Source organism: Macaca thibetana, chromosome 7 (assembly GCF_024542745.1).
Source record: "Macaca thibetana thibetana isolate TM-01 chromosome 7, ASM2454274v1, whole genome shotgun sequence".
Lineage (NCBI taxonomy): Eukaryota > Metazoa > Chordata > Mammalia > Primates > Cercopithecidae > Macaca > Macaca thibetana.
Genome location: NC_065584.1, coordinates 14099411 through 14119790, shown reverse-complemented (window position 1 = coordinate 14119790; position 20380 = coordinate 14099411). Strand labels below are relative to the sequence as shown.

At 39.3% G+C, this 20380-nt stretch overlaps 2 protein-coding genes across 17 annotated transcripts in view; one reads left to right on the top strand and one right to left on the bottom strand.

The window, feature by feature from the left end:
• Positions 1-20380, bottom strand: part of LGMN (legumain) — a 1022235-nt gene that overhangs the window by 782022 nt on the left and 219833 nt on the right. The window lies entirely within an intron of this gene.
• UNC79 (unc-79 homolog, NALCN channel complex subunit) overlaps positions 1-20380 on the top strand; it is a 277488-nt gene that overhangs the window by 50805 nt on the left and 206303 nt on the right. For 15 of the 16 annotated variants that reach the window (XM_050798992.1, XM_050798985.1, XM_050798983.1 and 12 more), the window contains 3 exons: positions 8202-8294; positions 16952-17007; positions 17698-17827. In XM_050798992.1, coding sequence (XP_050654949.1) covers positions 8202-8294; positions 16952-17007; positions 17698-17827 — 279 coding nt within the window. The remainder of the gene's footprint in view (positions 1-8201; positions 8295-16951; positions 17008-17697; positions 17828-20380) is intronic. The other variant, XM_050798990.1, reaches the window with a different exon arrangement.

The window sequence follows — 20380 nt, the reverse complement described above, 5'->3', positions numbered from 1 at the left end:
CTCAGCCTCCTGAATAGCTGGGACTACAGACACAAGCCACCATGCCCGGCTAAGTTTTCTATTTTTAGTAGAGACAGGGTTTTGCCATGTTGGCCAGGCTGGTCTCGAACTCCTGACTCTGCTTCCCAGAGTGCTGGGATTACAGGCGTGAGCCATCGCATCTGGCTTCCTCCTTCCCTTCTTCCCTTCCGCTCCCTCTCTCTCTCTCTCTCTCTTTTTTGATATAGGGTCTTATTCTGTTGTCTTGGCTGGAGTGCAGTGGCACAGTCATAGCTCACTGCAGCCTCAAACTCCTTGTCTTAAGTGATCCTTTTGCCTTAGGCTCCCAAGTACGGTGTGAAGGCCTCTACCACCATGCCTGGCTAATTAAAACAATTTTTTTGTAGAGACGGGGTTTCGCTATGTTTCCCAGGCTAATCTTGAGTTCCTGGCCTCAAATGATCCTCTAGCCTCAGCCTCCCAAAGTGCTGGGAGACGATGGTGGGATTAATGAGGAGGCTGTAGCTTTCTAATAATTAATCTAATTCACTAAATCCCTCCTTCTTAGGAATAAGTTAATAATTGTGGGAGAGGTGTTGAAAATATCGGGCCTCTGAAGTTACATTTAAGATTGATCAAATACTGTGATAGCTGAAAATTTATTTCTTTACACTTGATTATTAATTTCTACTTAATTAGAAACATGGATCGCAAAACATGTCATGTAGTCATGTTAGAATTCTTACTTACATAAATGTACAAACCTCGGCAATTGAGGAGAATAAAATAGTAAGTTGAGTTTACAGAATTTGTGTATATTTTAGTGTTTATTAGAGGAGTATCTTGACATTTATTTGAAGGGGTAAACAAGTCACTTCATGTTCCCAAGGTCCCATTTTTTTCACCTATAAAGAAATAGTTTGAAAAAAAGTGTTCAATCTCAAAGATTATTTCTGGCATACTAATTCTAGTTTAAGTAACGTCAATATGATTTTGTGTAAGAGGCATATATTGTCCTGTAACCCAATTGTTGATCTGTTTCATGTGTTTATTTTGTTGCTCTGGTTTTACTCTCTTAGCTTTGACTTTCCTTTCTCATAATCATTCCTGTGGTTCCATAATAGCCAATATTTGTCATCTTTAAGTCTTTGAAAATAAATTGTATACCAACCTTTACAGTCAAATTCGATTACACCATTCTGGTGTTTCCTTTGTACTTGTGATTTCATGAGTATACAAAGACACAGATCCAAAGCTAGAAGGATATAGTTTCAGATTAATCATGTTAAAATGGGCTGATGTGAGAATGTGTGTCTGTGGGTCATATCCATGGTTTTTCTATTTTTTGTAGTTGTTTCGGTGTCTAGAAATTGTGACCAAAACAAGTCAAGGGCATGTAACTTCTTGCAGAAAATTTTTATTTCAGGACTGAGATGCTAGGATGAAGGATGTTGTATTTCCTGAGTACTTGATAAAGTCTTTAAGACAAAAAGGCTTTTTATCTCTTTGGTGTGGTGTTCCTAATGTCAGATGGAAAACATGAACTGCTTTTCAGGTGTAAAATGATTCTATCATTAAGGACCTAGAAGATGAAGTTCTGATCTTTGAAGTGGACCTAATGAGGTATTGCAGCTCTTCAGATTAAGAGGCCAGCATGTATATCAGAGATTTCCTCCTTACCATCCTTGTCAATAAACCAAATGCTGGACTTTTATTTTAGAATGAGTCCTTTTAAGGTTCTGCAGAGCAAACATCAACTTATTTATTATGAAAATTTCCTTTGACATGGCTTTTCTTTTTAACTCCTTCCATAAATAAAATATATTTCTCTTTATTCCAAATGTGCTCAATATGCTTTGTTTATAAAAAAATATTAAAAGAGTTACTAAGAATTGAGAAGGCCATTTGCATGTCACCATGGAAACCTCTCTTTTTCCAATAAAGAATCTGTGATTTGTGGACTGAATTGAAATATGGAGATTTGGGAGATGATGCTTTGGCAGAGAAGAGAAAGAGCTGATTCCAAGTGAACATTGATTGATGCAGGCTATGTTATTGTAAAGATGATAATAAAGCTGAACAATTATATCAGCTTAAGATATAATCGTTTAAGATTATTCTAACGTATCCTAGTATCCCAGACTATGCAGTCTCATCTAGTTCCCTTTCCACCCTAAATTTTCTCAAAAAGTCACTTACCTTCAGGGAAAATAAAGGTTCATTTAAATCTTGAAGGCCATTATCTTAAAGGCAATTGTGTGACTTACCATTTTTTGTTCTATTCCTACTACTACAGAGGGTGCATGTTATGTTTCTATAACAAAGACTAATAGAAAAAATAGTAAAAATGCAAAATATTGATGATATTTAAATAATCTTTAATATATGCAGTCTGTTTTATTAGCTAATGGTTGTTTTTCTAAGGTAGGTTTCCCTATATACTTTGAGAGTTTTATTGCTGAGTCATGGGAAATGTTTTGACATAGAAATCCAGAAGAGCTGAGTTATAATCCTTCAACTACTGGCAAATCTCCTAACCTCATGGAACTTTGGTTTCCTTAGCTGTAAAATGGTGATAAGGATAACTTCCTTTGTCCACATCCCATGTCTGTTGTGAAGACCGTGCAATAATGTATGAGAATTGCCTTTAAATATCATGTGATGTTATGCAGGTGTATATCAGGCCAAATGCATAGTCAAATCACAGACATATCAAATCCCATTGCAACTCATTCCAATACCTAGTTAAAATTCACACGTTGTCCTGAAATTTCATCATCTTAAATATTGCTTAAGGTAAGAGGCCATCTGCTGGGGCTTTGGCATTTTTTCTTCTAGAGTGTGTTGTATAATAACAATAATCATTGTAGCAGTTTTTGGACTCATAGAATCTGACAGAACACTTCCAGAGTATGGATGGGCATTCTGTCCCTGACTTTTCATTAATCTATAATTCTGCAAATATTTTAATGCTGCATAGGCTCCTGGGTCACATTGTCTTGGTCTTCCTTTTATGTTTAACTGATAGTGTCCTTCTGAAGGCATGGACATCTTTTGCTTAAACCCTATCTCATGGAACACAATTACCTCCGCTCACACAAGTAGGAGGCCCACGTAGAGGTGAGACCACTTTTTAATCCAGGCAGTGCAGTCTGGCAGAATACAGGAAATGGTTCTGTTACATTGAAAAACTTACACCATAGGGTGTTTCTTCCTTCCAGATGGCTCCTTTACTTTCACCCTTTAGATAAGTGTAAGGCCAGTGGAATTCATTTCAGTATATCCCCATTCAGGCCACTTCTTACCACCAGCTCTCATTGGGGCCAGTCCAGTAGCTTCCGAACTGGTCTCCCTGCTTACTTTTTAGCCCTCCTACCTTCTGCTTTCCATCAAAAAGCCAGAGCTATCCTCCAGACATGTAAATCAGATCATGCCACTTCCCTCAGCAAAACCACCTAGCTTCCCATCACTCTTACAAATCAAATTCAGTGCCCTTCCTTGGCTCATAGGCCCTCTATGACCTGATCCCTACCTACCTTCCTGTTCCAATCACTACATCTCCTTGTCTTCACTCTGCTCCAGGAGGCTTGGCTTTTCTGCAGTTTCCCAAAGGCACCACACTTTTGCTTTTGCTCCATGCTTTATTCTGTCTTCAAAGTCCTTCTCCCAAATTGTCTCATGATTATTTGCTTCCTTACATTCTTTAGGTTTAAGCTCAAGTACATCTTTCAAGATGCCCTTTCTTACCCTCTGGCTGAAACAGGACCTTCCATCACTTTCTCTTTATTCCCTTGCACTGCTTCCATTTTGCCACAAGTACCTGTTTGCCCTTTCATGTAGAATAGCGCTGTCTACAGAACTTCCTGTAATGATGGAATGTTCCATAAAAACATTAAAAATGTTGTGCTGCCCAGTAGAGTAGCCACTGCCCCATGTGGCTACTAAGCTCTTAAAATGTGTCTAGTGAGACTGAGGAATGGAATTTTAAATATTATTTAATTTTAATTAAGTTTAAATAGCCACATGTGACTAGTGGTCACCATATCGGGTAACACAGCTCTAGCATCTAGGATCCATAAGGACAAAGACTTGTCTGTATTTTTTTTCTTTTTTTTTTTTTTTTATTATACTTTAAGTTCTAGGGTACATGTGCACAACATGCAGGTTTGTTACATATGTATGCATGTGCCATGTTGGTATGCTGCCATGTTGGAGTCCCATTAACTCGTCATTTACATTAGGTGTATCTCCTAATGCTATCCCTTCCCCCTCCCACCACCCCATGACAGGCCCCGGTGTGTGATGTTCTCCTCCTGTGTCCAAGTGTTCTCATTGTTCAATTCCCACCTATGAGTGAGAACATGCGGTGTTTGGTTTTCCATTCTGATAGTTTGCTCAGAATGATGGTTTCCAGCTTCATCCATGTCCCTACAAAGGACATGAACTCATCCTTTTTTATGGCTGTGTAGTATTCCATGGTGTATATGTACCACATTTTCTTAATCCAGTCTATCACTGATGGACATCTGGGTTGGTTCCAAGTCTTTGCTATTGTGAATAGTGCCACAGTAAACATACGTGTGCATGTGTTTTTATAGCAGCATGATTTATAATCCTTTGGGTATATACCCAGTAATGGGATAGCTGGGTCAAATGGTATTTCTAGTTCTAGATCCTTGAGGAATCACCACACTGTCTTCCATAGTGGTTGAACTAGTTTACAGTCCCACCAACAGTGTAAAAGTGTTCCTATTTCTCCACATCCTCTCCAGAACCTGTTGTTTCCTGACTTTTTAATGATGACTTGTCTGTCCTTAGCACTGTATCCCCAGGACCTAGAACAATGTCTAGTATACAGGAAGTACTGACCAAAAAAGTTGTTGAAATAGTCTATTTCTGTCTAAAACAGACAGAAAATGAATAGAGCATTAGCTATGAAGTCAAGTGACTTGGCCTGTAGTCCAAATAATTAGGTTGGTGCTGTCATGCAAATAACTTGATGATCTCTCTTTTATAAAATGGCTTTTCCCATATAATTCTTCTTTTGGATGAGAGTCATATAAGAGCTGTACATAATAATACATTCAGAACTACAAAATGCAGGAACATATTAAGGCATTGTTACTATTCCTGGAGGGAGGAGATCATGGTAATGGTTGTTCTGGTGATGCTGGGAGGATAGGGAATAGGACTGAGAACTTTTAATTGTATTTCCTGAGCACAATATTAAATGCAAAATTTTCTTATTTTGATTAATTATCTTCTCCCTTCTATTGTTTATAATCTTGGCTTTTTACACCCTCATGGGGACAAGCTGCACATCTGTTTACATCATGCCTTTTTAACAAGATTCAATAAATGATGTGTGCCTGTGCATGTTTATTAAATTAGAATTGCAATGATTTTATTCAGTCTGTTAGAAGGCTAGGAAATTGCAAGGCACCATCTGTTTATGTAAGTATTGCAGCCAATTTTCTAGGCTTGAGCCAGGGGAATGCTTTTGACCTCCTGGCTGGTCATTCTTGACGGAGAGTATGGATTTGTAGGAATAGCAGGGACATCCAGAGGTGGCTGAGCCATTTGGGCCATTCTGCAAAAAGACTTCGCCTAAATCATCTGAGACATGTGGGCATTTCTCCCACTTTTCAAGGCCTCCATTTACAGTGACTCTCAGCCTTCCTTAATAGCAGTTTTCATTGTTGAGAAATACATATTATTAAATGCATATTATTAAAAAGCTTGAGATGAATTTAAACAAAGGTGAAATGCTTGTCCCAAAACAAGAATATATATATGTATGTGTGTGTGTGTGTGTGTGTGTATTTCTTGAATACGTCTGAGACAAGAATTTATTTTTTCTTTTCTTTCTTTAACAAAGGGCACAGGGCGTGCAATTATTCTTCCTGCCCCAGGACACCTTACTGGGCATTTTCCCTATTTCTCATCCCTCTAATAGTACTTCTCAAACAGTGGTCCAAAGCCAGCTTGCATCAGAATCACCCGATGTGCTTATTAATTAAACATGTACTTTACTGGAAAATGTGGTTTCCAAGCTGACTCTCCAGGAGTGTCTTCTTTGGCCCCAAAGAAGCTGAATTTGAACAAACTCCCTGGCTACAGTTTGAGAGCAGCTTGCACTTTGTTCCTTAGCATTTGGCCGAAAGTTCTTTTTTCTTGATTAATCACATTTGATTAATCAATTTGACTGTCTAAGAGCAGTGAATTGATCCCCAATCTTTGTCTAATTATTAATACCTATTTATTTAATAAGTTGTGGAGCCAAACTAGTTTATCTCCCTGAGTATCACCTGCTTAGTGGGTTAGCAGCTGTCTAGCTGCAAGCGATTAATAAAAGCCAACTTAAGTAAATGGAACTTAGTGATAAATGTGTTTTGTTTGTTTATTTTTGTAAAATTGTTTTAAAGGCCACTGTCTACTTCGGTGCCCAAATTCCTTTATGTAAAAAGAAAATAATTGTGTTAAAAATTTTTTATCTCCTCTGATTTATTATATGACAAATTTTTATTAGTGTTTTGATGATTCTATTATACATGTGTTTTATTAGAAGTTATCCTTTTTGGATGTAGGTGAGATATAATCCACACCTATTGTACTTTAATATAAAATAAAATAAAGCAGATTTTGAGGTTATTTGCTTTTTGTTGTTGCTCGTGGCAGTGGTCTTCTCTATTATGTTTAGAAATGTAAGGGTTGACTTTTTGAGGGTTTTGTGCTCTCTGCACACCATTCTGTTCATGCTTGACACTCTGCCACACAAGCCCAAGTGTAAGGAGAGGTTTCTTCTGCTTCTGCAATTTTCCCTGAGAAAAGAGGAATTCATTTTATATTTGAGTACTAATAAAGTTTTTATTAGGTGGGTCCTCTCTCAATTACTGTGTTTGAAATAAGAAAGTCCTCTTGGGGCCGGGCGCAGTGGATCACGCCTGTAATCCCAGCACTCTGGGAGGCTGAGGCGGGTGGATCACGAGGTCAGGAGTTCAAGACCAGCCTGGCCAAGATGGTGAAACCCATCTCTACTAAAAATACAAAAATTAGCTGGGTGTGGTGGCGGGTGCCTGCAATCCCAGCTACTCGGGAGGCTGAGGCAGGAGAATCGCTTGAACCCAGGGGGTGGAGGTTGCAGTGAGCTGAGATCGCACCACTGCACTCTAGCCTGGGCAACAAGAGTGAGACTCCGTCTAAGAAAAAAAAAAAAGAAAGAAAGAAAGTCCTCTTGGGAGACAATGTATTTCCCCAAATGGTTTCCATCAGTGCTACTTTTGAATACTTAAAGGGGTGACCTGATACACTGTCTTAAAAAAGAGAGACAAAGAAATTTAATATGGTATTTGATGTCATCTAAAACAAGCCACTTAAAGATGTCTTAAAAGCAGTTTGTGAGTGGAGACCATGATTATACAGCGATAAGATGGATTTTAAAGAAACCAATTTGCTTTGTGATTTTATGCTTGTTGGCGTAGTATAAAATGCCCAGCAACTGTGTTATTCACAGATTCAAAAATTGCTTTATTTCAAACAACTCAGATGAATATGAAGATGGTAAGCTCTAAAAAACTAAAAAAGTGGTTCTTATGGTAATGAAGATATTGATGATGAAGTTACATGTGAAGGTTTGAATAAAACTGTTTAATGATATGTGAAAATTGAAAAATTTTAAATTAATATATCATTATTTTTATAATATGTGATTTAGAGTTTGTATTGTAACGAAATTAATGTTATACATTATAATTAAAGTATTATTTCATCTGCATCTCTAAAAATTAATATGTTCAATTTGAGTTTAAAAACCTTTCCTTTTTATTTTCTCATTGGGATACCCTTCAACATGGCTTTATCTTTGGGCACATAGAGGATTCTGTTTTTTCTTTCTTTTCCATCTAAATACAAACATCTTGGGGGTAGAGATCCCATCTAAGTACAACTCTGATAAAGCCATTACATCACTTTCTGGCGCTGTTCTGTCTCCTTATACATTCTCACTTGATTTTCCCATGGAGATGACAACTATAGCATTTGTATGCCAGGACACATTTTGTGGTTTCATTTGGGCAAAACTTCCATTAGCTTTATTGGAGGTTTTTTTTTTTTTTTTTTTTTTTTTTTTTTTTTAAGTTCCTTCTTATCTCTCATGTTCTGTGCAAAGTAACAGGTATATGTAGAGATTAAATTGTGTCTAATCAAAGAACTTTTGGTTGCAGTGGGCTCCTCAAGGAGAGAAGGCGTACCTGCCCATGTTAACCTCTCTGCATCGTCCATGTTAATGATCGCAATGCAGTACACATCCAATCCAGGTAAGTGAAAATTGGAAAGGTTTGACTAATTCTAATGCCAATAATTAAACAAGACATCAAACAAGCAAGCTAGATGTTCTCGTGTGAGAACATCATCATCATGGAGCTGTGTAGAAAACAGACTTTTGAGTTGGAATCAATTTATCTTGCCTATTGCTATTAGCAGTGATCTTGCTGGCTAGTGATATTTTTAGAATATTTGAGGACATGATTTTAGAACATGACTGGAAATGGACTGAATATAAGTATACAGAAATAGTAAAATTAGAAACATAAAAATCACCAGCAATTCTAAGAACAAAAGATAACCACTGTTAATATTTTGGTAAATTGGCTACCCCAGTACACACAAATATCCTTAAACATAAACCTTTTACTATATTTCTGATTATTTCCATAAAATAAACCAATAAAAGAGGGATTAATGAGTTAAAGGACTTGAGAAATTTTCAATATTTCCAGTAGTATGTGAAAGTACTTGTCTCATTGTGATTTGTCATTATTATTATAAAATTTGTGTAGAGTTAGACAGATGAACATTAATATCTCATTGTTTTGATTTGTAGTTCTTCCATTACTAGTGATGTTGGACAGACTTTCACATTTACTCTGTTTGATTTCCGTTTGTCAGTATAATTGCAGATAACTTTGGAAAACTGACCAAAACATGTGCTAAGATATAAACTCATTTTTATTTTCATTTAATGTTTATTTGGAAAGTAAACAAATCTGGTGGCACTGTGGTGTTTTTTTTTTTTTTTTTTTTTTTGCTATCTACTTAATTATGTAATAAATAATAATTGAACTTCTGACTCAAAATGAGGAAAATTTTTTTATTTCAAAATCTTAATGCTTCTAAGTCTGGAGTGTCATCTTCTGTCTTAGTCCGTTGGGTCATAACAAAAATATAAACTGCGTGGCTGATAAACAGTAAACAGTTATTTCTCTCAGTTCTGGAGGCTAGGAAGTCCATGATCAAGGTGCCAGCAGAGTTGATGTCCGGTGAGGGCCTGCTTTCTGGTTCACGGATGGCCTTCTTTGTGTTGTGTCCTTAAATGGTGGGAGGGAAAGGGAATTCTCGGGGGCCTCTTTTATAAAGGCAGTAATCCCATGCATAAGGGCTCAGCCCTAATGACCTAATTACTTCCTAAAGGCCCCAACTCTGAATACCATCACATTGAGGGTTAGGGTTTAACATACAAATTAAAAATTTTTTTTTTAGATACAGAGTCTTACTCTGTCACTCAAGCTAGAGTGCAGTAGTGCAATTATGGCTCACTGCAGCCTTGACCTCCCTGGCTCCAGCGATTCTCCTGCCTCAGCCTCTTGAGTAGCTGGGACTACAGGCATGTGCTACCATATCTGGCTAATTTTTAAATATTTTTTAGAGACAAGGTCTCATTATGTTTCCCAGACTGGTCTCAAACTCCTGACCTCAAGTGATCCTCCTGCTGTGGACTCCCAAAGTACTGGGATCACATGCATAAACCACCATGTCTGGCAACATATAAATTTTGAGAGGACACACAAGCATTTAGTCTATAGTATTCCACCCTATTTTCCCAGATTCATGTTATTCTCATATGCAAAACATTCATTCCATCCCAATAGCCCTGAAAATTGTAACTCATTTCAGCATGAACTCAAGAGTCCAAAGTCTCATGTAAATACCATCTAAATCAGATATGGGTGAGGCAATTTCCTGAGGCAATTTCCTCTCCAGCTGTGAGCCTATGAAATCAAACAAGTTATATGCTTCCAAAATACAATGGTTGGACAGGCATAGCATAGACATTCCCATCCAAAAGGGAGAAATGGGAAAGAAAAAAGGGGTAACAGATTCCAAGTAAGTCTAAAACCCAACAACATTATACCTTAAGGTTTGAAAATTACCTTCTTCGACTTGATGCTCTGCCTTCCAGGCCCACTGGGGTGGAGGTCCCACCTGCCAAACCCATTGGGGTAAGAGTTCTGTCTTCTGGACCCACTGAGGTGGTGGCCCTGCATGGCAGCTTTGCCGTGTAGGGGTTGGGCCCCCAAGGCCCTGCCCCTATGGCTTTGCATGGCTCTGCCTCCATGGCTTGCTGGGCATTGCCCTGGTGGGGGTTCTCTACAGTGACCCTGGCCCTCACAGTGGTTCCCTTCCTGGGCCCCACTCTGCAGGCTGGGGTCCGGTGCCCATGACTCTCTCAGGGTGGAGTTCCAGCTCTTCTGGGCATCCTTTGAAATCTAGGTGGAGGTGACTACACCCCCATGCCTTTTCTGGGTACAGTGCATGCTGCTTTGCCCAAAGGGCAGCTGAACAGTGAGGCACTGGAATATAGAACTGAATTTTACAAAGTGAGAAGGTGCCTTGTGAGGGTGTGGCATGTCCTGAAGTCTCAAAAGTGCTGGTGGCCTCTCCTTTGAAACCATTTTTCCCCCAGGGTCCTTGCACTCTGGGTCTGTGATGGGAGGGGCAGTGCAGAGGATTTCTGAAGTGCCTCTGGGGTCATTCTTCCATTGTTTTGGACAATACCTCCTGGTTTCTGTTGAGATAGCTGACTAATCTTATTAAATGGCCACTTGGCTACACTCTCACCATTCTCTTCCTAACAGGCTTCTTCATCCTTTCAATACAGATAGGCTGAGAGTCTTCCAAATCTTTAAGTTCTTCTTCCTCTTTGATGAACAATTCTGTCTTTGGATCATTCTCTCTCCTCACATTTTATTACAGTATTAGCAGTCAGAAGAAATCCAGCTGCTCCTTCAACACTTTGCTAAGAAATTTTCTTAGCCAAGTATCCAATTTTATCACTCACAAGTTCTACCATCCACAAAACACTAGGACATGAGCACAATTCAGCCAAGTTCTTTGCCACTTCATAGCAAGGATGGCCTTTCCTCCACTTTCCAGTAATGTGTTCCTCATTTCTGTCTGAGATTGCATCAGAATTGCCTTTACTGTTCATATTTATACTAACATTCTCTTCAGGATCATTTAGGTATTCTCTGAGAAGATTGAGGCTTTTTCTACTGCTTTCCTCTTTTCTTTTTCAACCCTTGCCAGAATTGCTTTTAAAGGTCTATTCATGGCAATATAGGCTTTTTTTCTAGCCTGCACATCAAAACTCTTCCACCCCTACCTGTTACCCAGTTCCAAAGCCTCTCCCACATTTTCAGCTATTTGTTACAGCGTCACCCCACTTCTCAGTACCGATTTTCTGTTTTAGTCCATTTGGGTTGCTATAACAAAAATTCTATAAACTGGATGACTTATAAGCAATGCACATTTGTTTCTCATAGTTCCAGGGGCTAGGAAGTCCAAAATCAAGGTGCTGATAGATTGGATGATCTGTGAGAACTCATTTCCTGGTTCATGAATGGCTGTCATTCTGCTGTGTCCTCAAATGACAGAAAGGACAAGGGATTTCTCTGCGGCCTCTTTTATAAGGGCACTGATCACCTCTTAAAGGCTCCACTTGTTAATACTATCACATTAGGGGGTTTGGATTTAACAGAAGAATTTTGAGGTGGCACAAACATTCAGTCTGTAGCATTCTTTAAGTATGAAATCTCTTATGATTATTATATAGATATAATTAAAAATATATATGGGGAAATTATATCTTATATATCTGGCTTAAAATAATCAAAATATTATATTTATTGTATATTATATCCTTAATAAAACCATTTTTTGGAATCTAGTTAATTAGAGTCTCATCATGAGAGTTTGGTCCAAATTTCTAAGCTAGATGGGTAGTAAAGCAGGGTGCTTTGAGATTAGTCATATGTGGATTCACATCTGAGCTTACCTGCAAATTGCCAGTTAGTGAACTTGAGTAAGTGTTTTACCCCCGAAACCAAGTGTCCTCATCTATAAAATGGAAATAATTCTTCCTGCAGTACTTTAAAATACTGCCGTGAAGATTTAATGGGTTACATATATGTAAAGTGCTTACTTTAGTGACTGACACATTGTAAATTCTCAATAAGTAGTGAATCCCTACAATTTGCTGTTTTCTTCTTGGAGTTGAATGTTGAGTTGAATGTTTCACTGGAAAACTACTGTGGTCAGACAGAGTTTCATCTATTATTTGAAAACCTGTATCTTCATTTGCTCATGAGGAAATGTTTATAACCAGCTACTCTATACTAGGAATCATAGTTGGGACCCAAAACTAGTCTTGTGATATAGGAAGCACTTAAGTGAGGCAACATCCACCAGGGGCTCTCTGGGACCAAGCAGTAGGTCATCGTTCTGTTGTTTGAATTTTTATTGGAAGAAGCGCAACTGGCAACTTGTTCCTTATAGCTGATTGTGTATCAAGGATAGAGCACAATCCTTACTTAAGTAACCAGCATTCATTGAGCACCTTCTATATACAGGGCTCTGTGCTAGGCATTGTGGAAACCACAGAAAAACATAAGATATGGTGCTTGCTATGAAGTTTATGTCTAATTGGGAAGATCAGGCATATTTACATAAGTCATTAGTTGACAATGTAATGTAGTACATAGGAGTACTAAATAAATACGTTAGACTATGTTAATTCATCAGAAGGAGGGACTTGTATGGATTGAAATGATCAGAAAACACTTTGTGTCACTTGGGCCAAGGATGAGTTTTAAATTATGGACTGAGTTTTGTTTTGTTTTATTTTTCGAGAATCTCACTTTGTTGCCCAGGCTGGAGCGCAGTGGCATGGCTCACTGCAACCTCTGCCTCCTGGGTTCAAGCAATTCTCTTGCCTCAGCCTCCCCAGTATCTGGGACTACAGGCACATGCTACTATGCTTGGCTAATTTTTGTATTTTTAGTAGAGATGGGGTTTCATCATGTTGGCTAGACTGGCCTCGAACTCCTGACCTCAAGTGATCCGCCTGTCTTGGCCTCCCAAAGTGCTGGGATTACAGGCATGAGCCACCGTGCCTGGCGGAACAGAGTTTTTATTGATAAGGTAAATGGGGCATTCTGGGAGGGGAAGCTGTTTTAACAAAGGAACCATCCAGGTACATTCATGGGTCAGTGGACGGCTCTGAACAAGGTTCATATAGCATACCCGTGGAGAATAGCAGACACTGTGTATGAGAAAGTGTCTTGGAACATCTGCACTTGAGAATTCAGTGATGACTTAAGACCAAATTTCCAATTCTAGAGCGACCATTCAATCAGTAGTCAGTGAGTATCCACCATGTGCTAGGCACTGGGGGCTCCATGTTTAGTGACATGTGACTGACCCCATCCTCATCTCAGGAAGCTTATCATATGGTTGGGGTGAGAGGCGAGAAGACAATCAAATAATCATAAAATCAAGTGTAAAGTTTCACTTGTGACAAGTGCTTCAGATACGTTTTGCTATAAGATGTTATAAAAGGAAATTTTGCTTTTATTGAGGAAGTCAGGAGGGCTTCTTTGAGGAAGTAACCTTTGGTTTGAGAACTGCAGGATGAGTAGTGTGAGCAAGGCCTACAAGGAGGGATGGTTCAGGAAGAGGAATCTCATGTGTCATGGCAAACAGCTGAGACTGAAGGATCAGTGTAGCTGGAACTCAGAGTGAGGGCTCCCTGGTGTGACATTAGACTTAAAGTTCCATGGGCTGGAACATGCAGGGTGTTGTGAGCTCTGTTAGGGAGGCCTGTGTTTATTCCAAATCTAATGGGAAGCTGCTGATGGGCTTTGAGTGGGCTCTGGTGTGTGTCACCCCCACTGCAGTTGAGAACAGATTGAAAAGAAGTCAGGTTGTGTATAAATTGACCTGGAAGGAGGTCATTGCATTTGTCTAAGCACTTCAAAGGCAGGGACAATTGAAACTGAAGAACAAGCAGATCTATCTGAGAGCTATGTAGGAAGTAAAATTGATAAGTCTTGGTAACATATTGGCTAGAGTGGGTTTCTGGATGCACTAACTGGATGCATGGTGGTCATATTAGTTTGTTGTTACATTGCTATAAAGAAATACCTAAGACTAGGTAGTATATAAAGAAAAGAGGTGTCATTGACTCATGGTTCTGTAGGCTGTACAGGAAGCATAGTAGCTCCTGTCTCTAAGAGGAGACTCAGAAAACTCATAATCATGGTAGAAGGCAAAAGGGAAGCACGTCTTAAACATGGCTCGAGCAGGAGGAAGAGAGAGAAGGGGAGTTGCCACTTTTTTTTTTTTTTTTTTTTTTTTTGAGACAGAGTTTTGCTCTTGTTGCCCAGGCTGGAGTGCAGTGGCGCAATCTCAGCTCACTGCAACCTCCACCTCCCAGGTTCAAGCAATTCTCCTGCCTCAGCCTCCTGAGTAGCTGGGATTACAGGCGCCCACCACCACACCCAGCTAATTTTTTGTATTTTTAGTACAGATGGAGTTTCACCATGTTGGCCAGTCTGGTCTTGAACTCCTGACCTCAGGAGTTTTGATCTACCCGCCTCGGCCTCCCAAAGTGCTGGGATTACAGGCATGGTGCCACACACTTTTAAACAACCAGATCTTGTGAGAACTGTATCATGAGAGTAGCACAAAAGGGATGGTGCTAAACCATTCATGAAGGACCCACCCCCATGATCCAATCACCTTTTTAAATTTTTAAGGCCCTGCTCCAACATTGGGGATTACAACTGAACCTGAGATTTGGTGGGGACACAGATGCAAACTGTAACAGTGGTTCTACTCACTGATAAAGGAGGCATTGGAAGAAGAAGATCAGGCCTCTGAGGGAAGATCTTGAGATCTGTTTCAGACGTGTTGTGTTCACAGTATCTTTGAGACACCTAATAGGAGCTGGTAATTAGGTAGTTGTATTATGAGTCTGGAGCTCAGAACAGAGCTTTAGACTAGAGCTAATGAACTTTGAGCCCACACACAAGTGTCCAGTGCCCTTCATTGAATTACATATAGATGGCTGCTGAAGTTGTGAATGAGTGTGAGATTGCTTAGGGGAGAGCAGAGAATGAAAGAAATGTGGAGTGGTTCTGTGACTAGGCCTTCAGGAACTTCAACAGATAATGGCCCAGTGGAAGAGGATGAGCTCTCCAAAGAGACAGAGAGGTTGCACTGTTAAGATGTCTTTGGCTGACAGAGGCTTTAAAGTATAAGCACATTGGTTGTTTACTTAATAGGAAGTCCTGAAGATAGCTCCACAATATCAGGGGACTGAGATCTTGGAATTCCCCTCATGTTTGCAAGAAGGCTGCCACTGTGGAGGTTGTTATAACCTTACATAACTACATGCAAAAACAGGTAATAGGATCAAGCAGAGTCATTAAGAGAAAAGTCTCCTGGTGTACCTCTTTTGTTTTATCAGAGGGAGAAAGTATGTCTCAGAAGCTCCGCAGCAGATTTTCTTCACATGGCCACCTGTAGCTGCAAGGGGCTCTGGGAAAATATCTTGCTTTTGTAGTCTGTGTATTGGTGCATTAGTCCGTTTTTACACTGCTATAAAGAACTGCCAGAGACTGGGTAATTTATAAAGAAAAGAAGTTTAATTGACTCACAGTTCCACATGGCTGGGGAGGCCTCAGGAAACTTAACAATCACGGTAGAAGGTAAAGGGGAAGCAAAGACCTTCTTCACATGATGGCAGGAATGAGACAGCTAGCAAGTGCAGGGAAAACTGCCTTTATGAAACCATCAGATCTCGTGAGAACTCACTCACTATCACGAGAACAGCATTGGGCAAACTGCCCCCATGATCCAATCACTTCCCACTTGGTCTCTTCCTAAAACCTGGGGATTACAATTCAAGATGAGATTTGGGTGGGGACACACAACTTAACCATATCAATTGGCAAATGGACAAGAAAAAAGGGTGTTGACAGCAGTTGAGTAGTAACAGTGTTGTCCACCACAGGTGACAGGGGAGGGTCATTCATATTATGAAGCCAAGGAAAGAGTGTTTCAAAAAGGAGACAGTAGTCAGCAGTACTGAATGTGGCTGAAAAGTCAAGTAAGATGCAGACTGAAAAATGTCCATTGGATTGAATGACATGGAGGTCATTGGTGAATAAAGTGTGAACTGCTTCAATGTCAGCATAAGCCTGGAATATAGATTAGGGAAGGTATCAAAAGGCATCTAACTAGGTTGAAAGTATCTTTGTTCCCCAAGTGAAGATAGGCAAATCAAAGAATCTTGCTGTCGTGTAGCTTTTAAAAATTCCTCTATAAGATGGAACTGATGATGAAATGATAAAACCCCACTCTAATCCATCAAGTCTGTCACTTGCTATCCATTCAACCTTGGGCAAGTTGGAAACTGAGCCTTAGTTTCCTAACTGCACCATGGTAATTGTGAGATAATACGTATAAAGCTCTTTCTACAATATCTAGCAAATGATGAATGTTCAATAAATATGAGCTTTTATTATGATTCTGTTGGGCTAGTTTTTTTTTCCTATGTAGATCTTATGTTGATACAAGTTTATTTTATGAATGTATGATTACTAGGGACTTTAAAAATATTTCCGTTGTTAACATGAAGCATGAAATAATTCTCAAGGACCTTGGGACAAAGCTTGATAAGGTCAAGGGCTTATGTGATATTTTTTAAGTATGAACATATGGACAGAAGTTATTTCTAATTTAATGATTAGAGACTGAAAAGTCATATTGAAGTAATTTGTTATATATATATCAAAGGATGTTTTGTTTGGTATTTACATTTCATGTATGAATTACATTTTCTACATTACAGTGTATCATTGTCAATTACTGGAATGCCTCATGAAATATAAACAAGAAGTCTGGAAAGTAAGTTTTGGGTCAAATTTAACCCATAGTCACAAACTTAATTTGTATAATACAGTAAAAATTGTTTACATATTAAAACTGTTGTTTAGGTCAAATTTATTGACGTCCTATTATTTTGATGTGGCAGTACCTATAATTCTTTCTTTAATGGTTAATTATTTATCATTTAGAGCAGAAATAGTACTTTAAGAACATCGTGTCTTGATGGATAAAGTAATTGGATGTATCTTATTCTTGGAATTAAGCTAATATTATGTGTTATGACAAACAATTTTATTTAATTTGAAAGGTTGCTTGAGAATCTGTCCTCTTTCAAATAGGAGATGTGAATGTTTAAGAAATGTGATTAGGGAAATATTTTTTCAAATGCAGTATTTGGCAAACTGTCTTATGCTACTCTAAAATCTTTCCTTAACATCAATCTGATTAGAGACGAATTTGTTAGAAGATAAAGTACTTTGTACTCTACCTGTGAGGGCTCATTTACAGAAGGACCAGTAAATACATAAATCATAAAAATATAATGTTTTAACGGGATCTAATCTATGAAACATGCCTGCATGAGATTCCAGGGAAATTACTCACCTCAACCCCTCCATTAGAATTTTCACTGCTTTGGTAATGTTGAAGTCTCTACCTTTCTTTTTATTTCATGATGCTAAGTCAAAATATGCTTGCTGTTTCCTTTAGGATCTTTTGTATGTGATTGCGTATGGGCCTTCACAAGTGAAGCCTCCAGCTGTGCAAATGCTTTTCCACTACTGGCCCAATTTAAAACCTCCTGGGGCAATAAGCGAGTACAGGGGGTTGCAGTACACAGGTAAGAGGAGAGGAGCCCTGTGATGCCCCATCTGTATTTCTCCTGTGCCACACTGGCCTCACTTACTTATACATAGATTTTTATCTTGCTGGATTATATTTACTGTGCCTTTGGACATGGTCATAAATCCTTTCTGAAACTAAGTGGTTTAAAGATGAATTAATTCAAATCAATTTCAAAAGCATTTATGGCATCAGGGCAAATTGCCTTAAGTCTCAGTCCCATTTGCTATACCACTGGCTGAGGGTCTTAACTCTGGCTACCATTAATCACTCCACAGGGATGAGCAGTGAGAGTGATGCTGCAGATTTGCTCATCATTTAGCAGAAACCCTAACTAGCAGATTCTGCTCTGATAAGAAGGCTTGCAGCACTTCCAATATCACCAGCTCATGCACTAAATAAAAATTAAATGACCCAGACTGGGCGCGATGGCTCACGCCTGTAATCCCAGCACTTTGGGAGACCAAGGCAGGCGGATCACAAGGTCAAGAGATAGAGACCATCCTGGCTAACATGGTGAAACCCTGTCTCTACTAAAACTACAAAAATTAGCTGGGCGTGGTGGTACGCGCCTGTAGCCCCAGCCAGTTGGGAGACTGAGGCGGGAGAATCGCTTGAATCTGGGAGGCAGAGATTGAAATGGGCCAAGATCGCACCGGGCCAAGATCGCACCACCGCACTCCAGCCTGGCTGCAGAGTGAGACTCTGTCTAAAAATAAAATAAAATAAAATAAATGACCCCGATAGGCTGGGCACAGTGACTCACACCTGTAATCTCAGCCCTTTGGGAGGCTGAGACGGGCGGATCACCTGAGGTCCAGAGTTTGAGACCAGCCGGGCCAACATGCAAAAATTAGCCAGTTTTGTTGCTTATGCCTGTAATCCCAGCTACTCAGAAGGCTGAGGCAGAAGAATCACTTGAACCCAGGAGGCGGAGGTTGCAGTGAGCCAAGGAGTGTCACTGCACTCCAGCCTGGGTGACTGAGCCAGACTCTGTCTCAAAATAAAATAAAATAAAATAATAATAATAATTAATAAAAAATAAAAAATAAGTCAGGCATGGTTGCTCACACCTGTAATCCCAGCACTTTGGGAGGCCTGGGTGGGCAGATCACGAGGTCAGGAGATCGAGACTATCCTGGCCAACATGGTGAAACCCCGTCTCTACTAAAAATACAAAAAAATTTTAGCCGGGTGTGGTGGTGCATTCCTCTAGTCCCAGCTACTTGGGAGGCTGAGGCAGGAGAATCACTTGAACCTAGGGGGCAGAGGCTGTGGTGAGCTGAGATCACGCCACTGCATTCCAGCCTGGGTGACAGAGTGAGACTCCATCTCAAAAAAGAAACAAAAAAATGACCCCGATAGCCTGGTTGCTCAGCCATTCAACAATGTATGAATTTTGGTGTGATTAATAATGAGAAAAAAACATTAACTTTAAATATAATGACAGATATCTACCAAAAAATCCCGCAAAACAAATAAATCAACAACCTCCAGGTCCTAGGAGGTTGTTTATGTATATATATATTATTAAATCAAAGAAGAAACCTATGGCTAATGGAGTTTTTGATGCCTTTGTTCACCTTTTTGCCCCACTTAATTGTAGATATAATCTTCTAAAAATGAGAGAGATGGATATTTTTGAAAGGTTAACTTTTCTCCAAGTTATTGTTGGATTGCACACTGATGTTCTGAGAATCTACTTACTTGTTCACATTATTGGTATTTACAAAGGTGATTTGAGTTCACGGGGATGTAATTGAATTCAGGTATCTGATCTATGTTCCTGATGAAAGACTTAAAGTCAAGTGTTAGAGATAGTAATACTTGTTCTTTGGGCTTTTGGTGACCCTTGGTTGGCTTATTCTAAACCCAAAATACATGGTGACAACAATAAAAACAATGAAGGTAGATAGTAAGTAAATTTTTTAAAATTGGGAATTGGTATCACTGGTGCTATATATCATAGATAGTAGAGAATGTTTAAGTGTTGCTAAGTAATAATTTGAATGTAAAAGCAGCACAACATATGGAAGCATTAACAGAATAAAAGGTGAAACAACTGAAATATTTGACACTAACTCCTTCTCATTTGATCCCTGAAATAAACACTTACATGAAGTATAAATGGATAATCAGTATTAAATAACATTTATTTATTTGATAAATATTTGATGCGTAACTACTCTGTGCCAGACACTGTACTTTCTGTTAATTATGCAGGAACCAACACAAAACCAGGTCTCATGGAAATTACTACATGGAACTTCATTCATTTTATTCAACAAATAATTATGGAGTGTCTACTATTAGGCAGGCATTAGGCACTCTTGGTGAAGCAGTAAAGAAAACATGAAAATCATTAATATCTTGGAACTTACTTTTTTTTTTTTTTTTGAGACAGAGTCTCGCTCTGTAGCCCAGGCTGGAGTGCAGTGGCGCGATCTTGACCTCAGCTCACTGCAGGCTCCGCCTCCCGGGTTCACGCCATTCTCCTGCCTCAGCCTCCCGAGTAGCTGGGACTACAGGAGCCCGCCACTGCGCCGGCTAA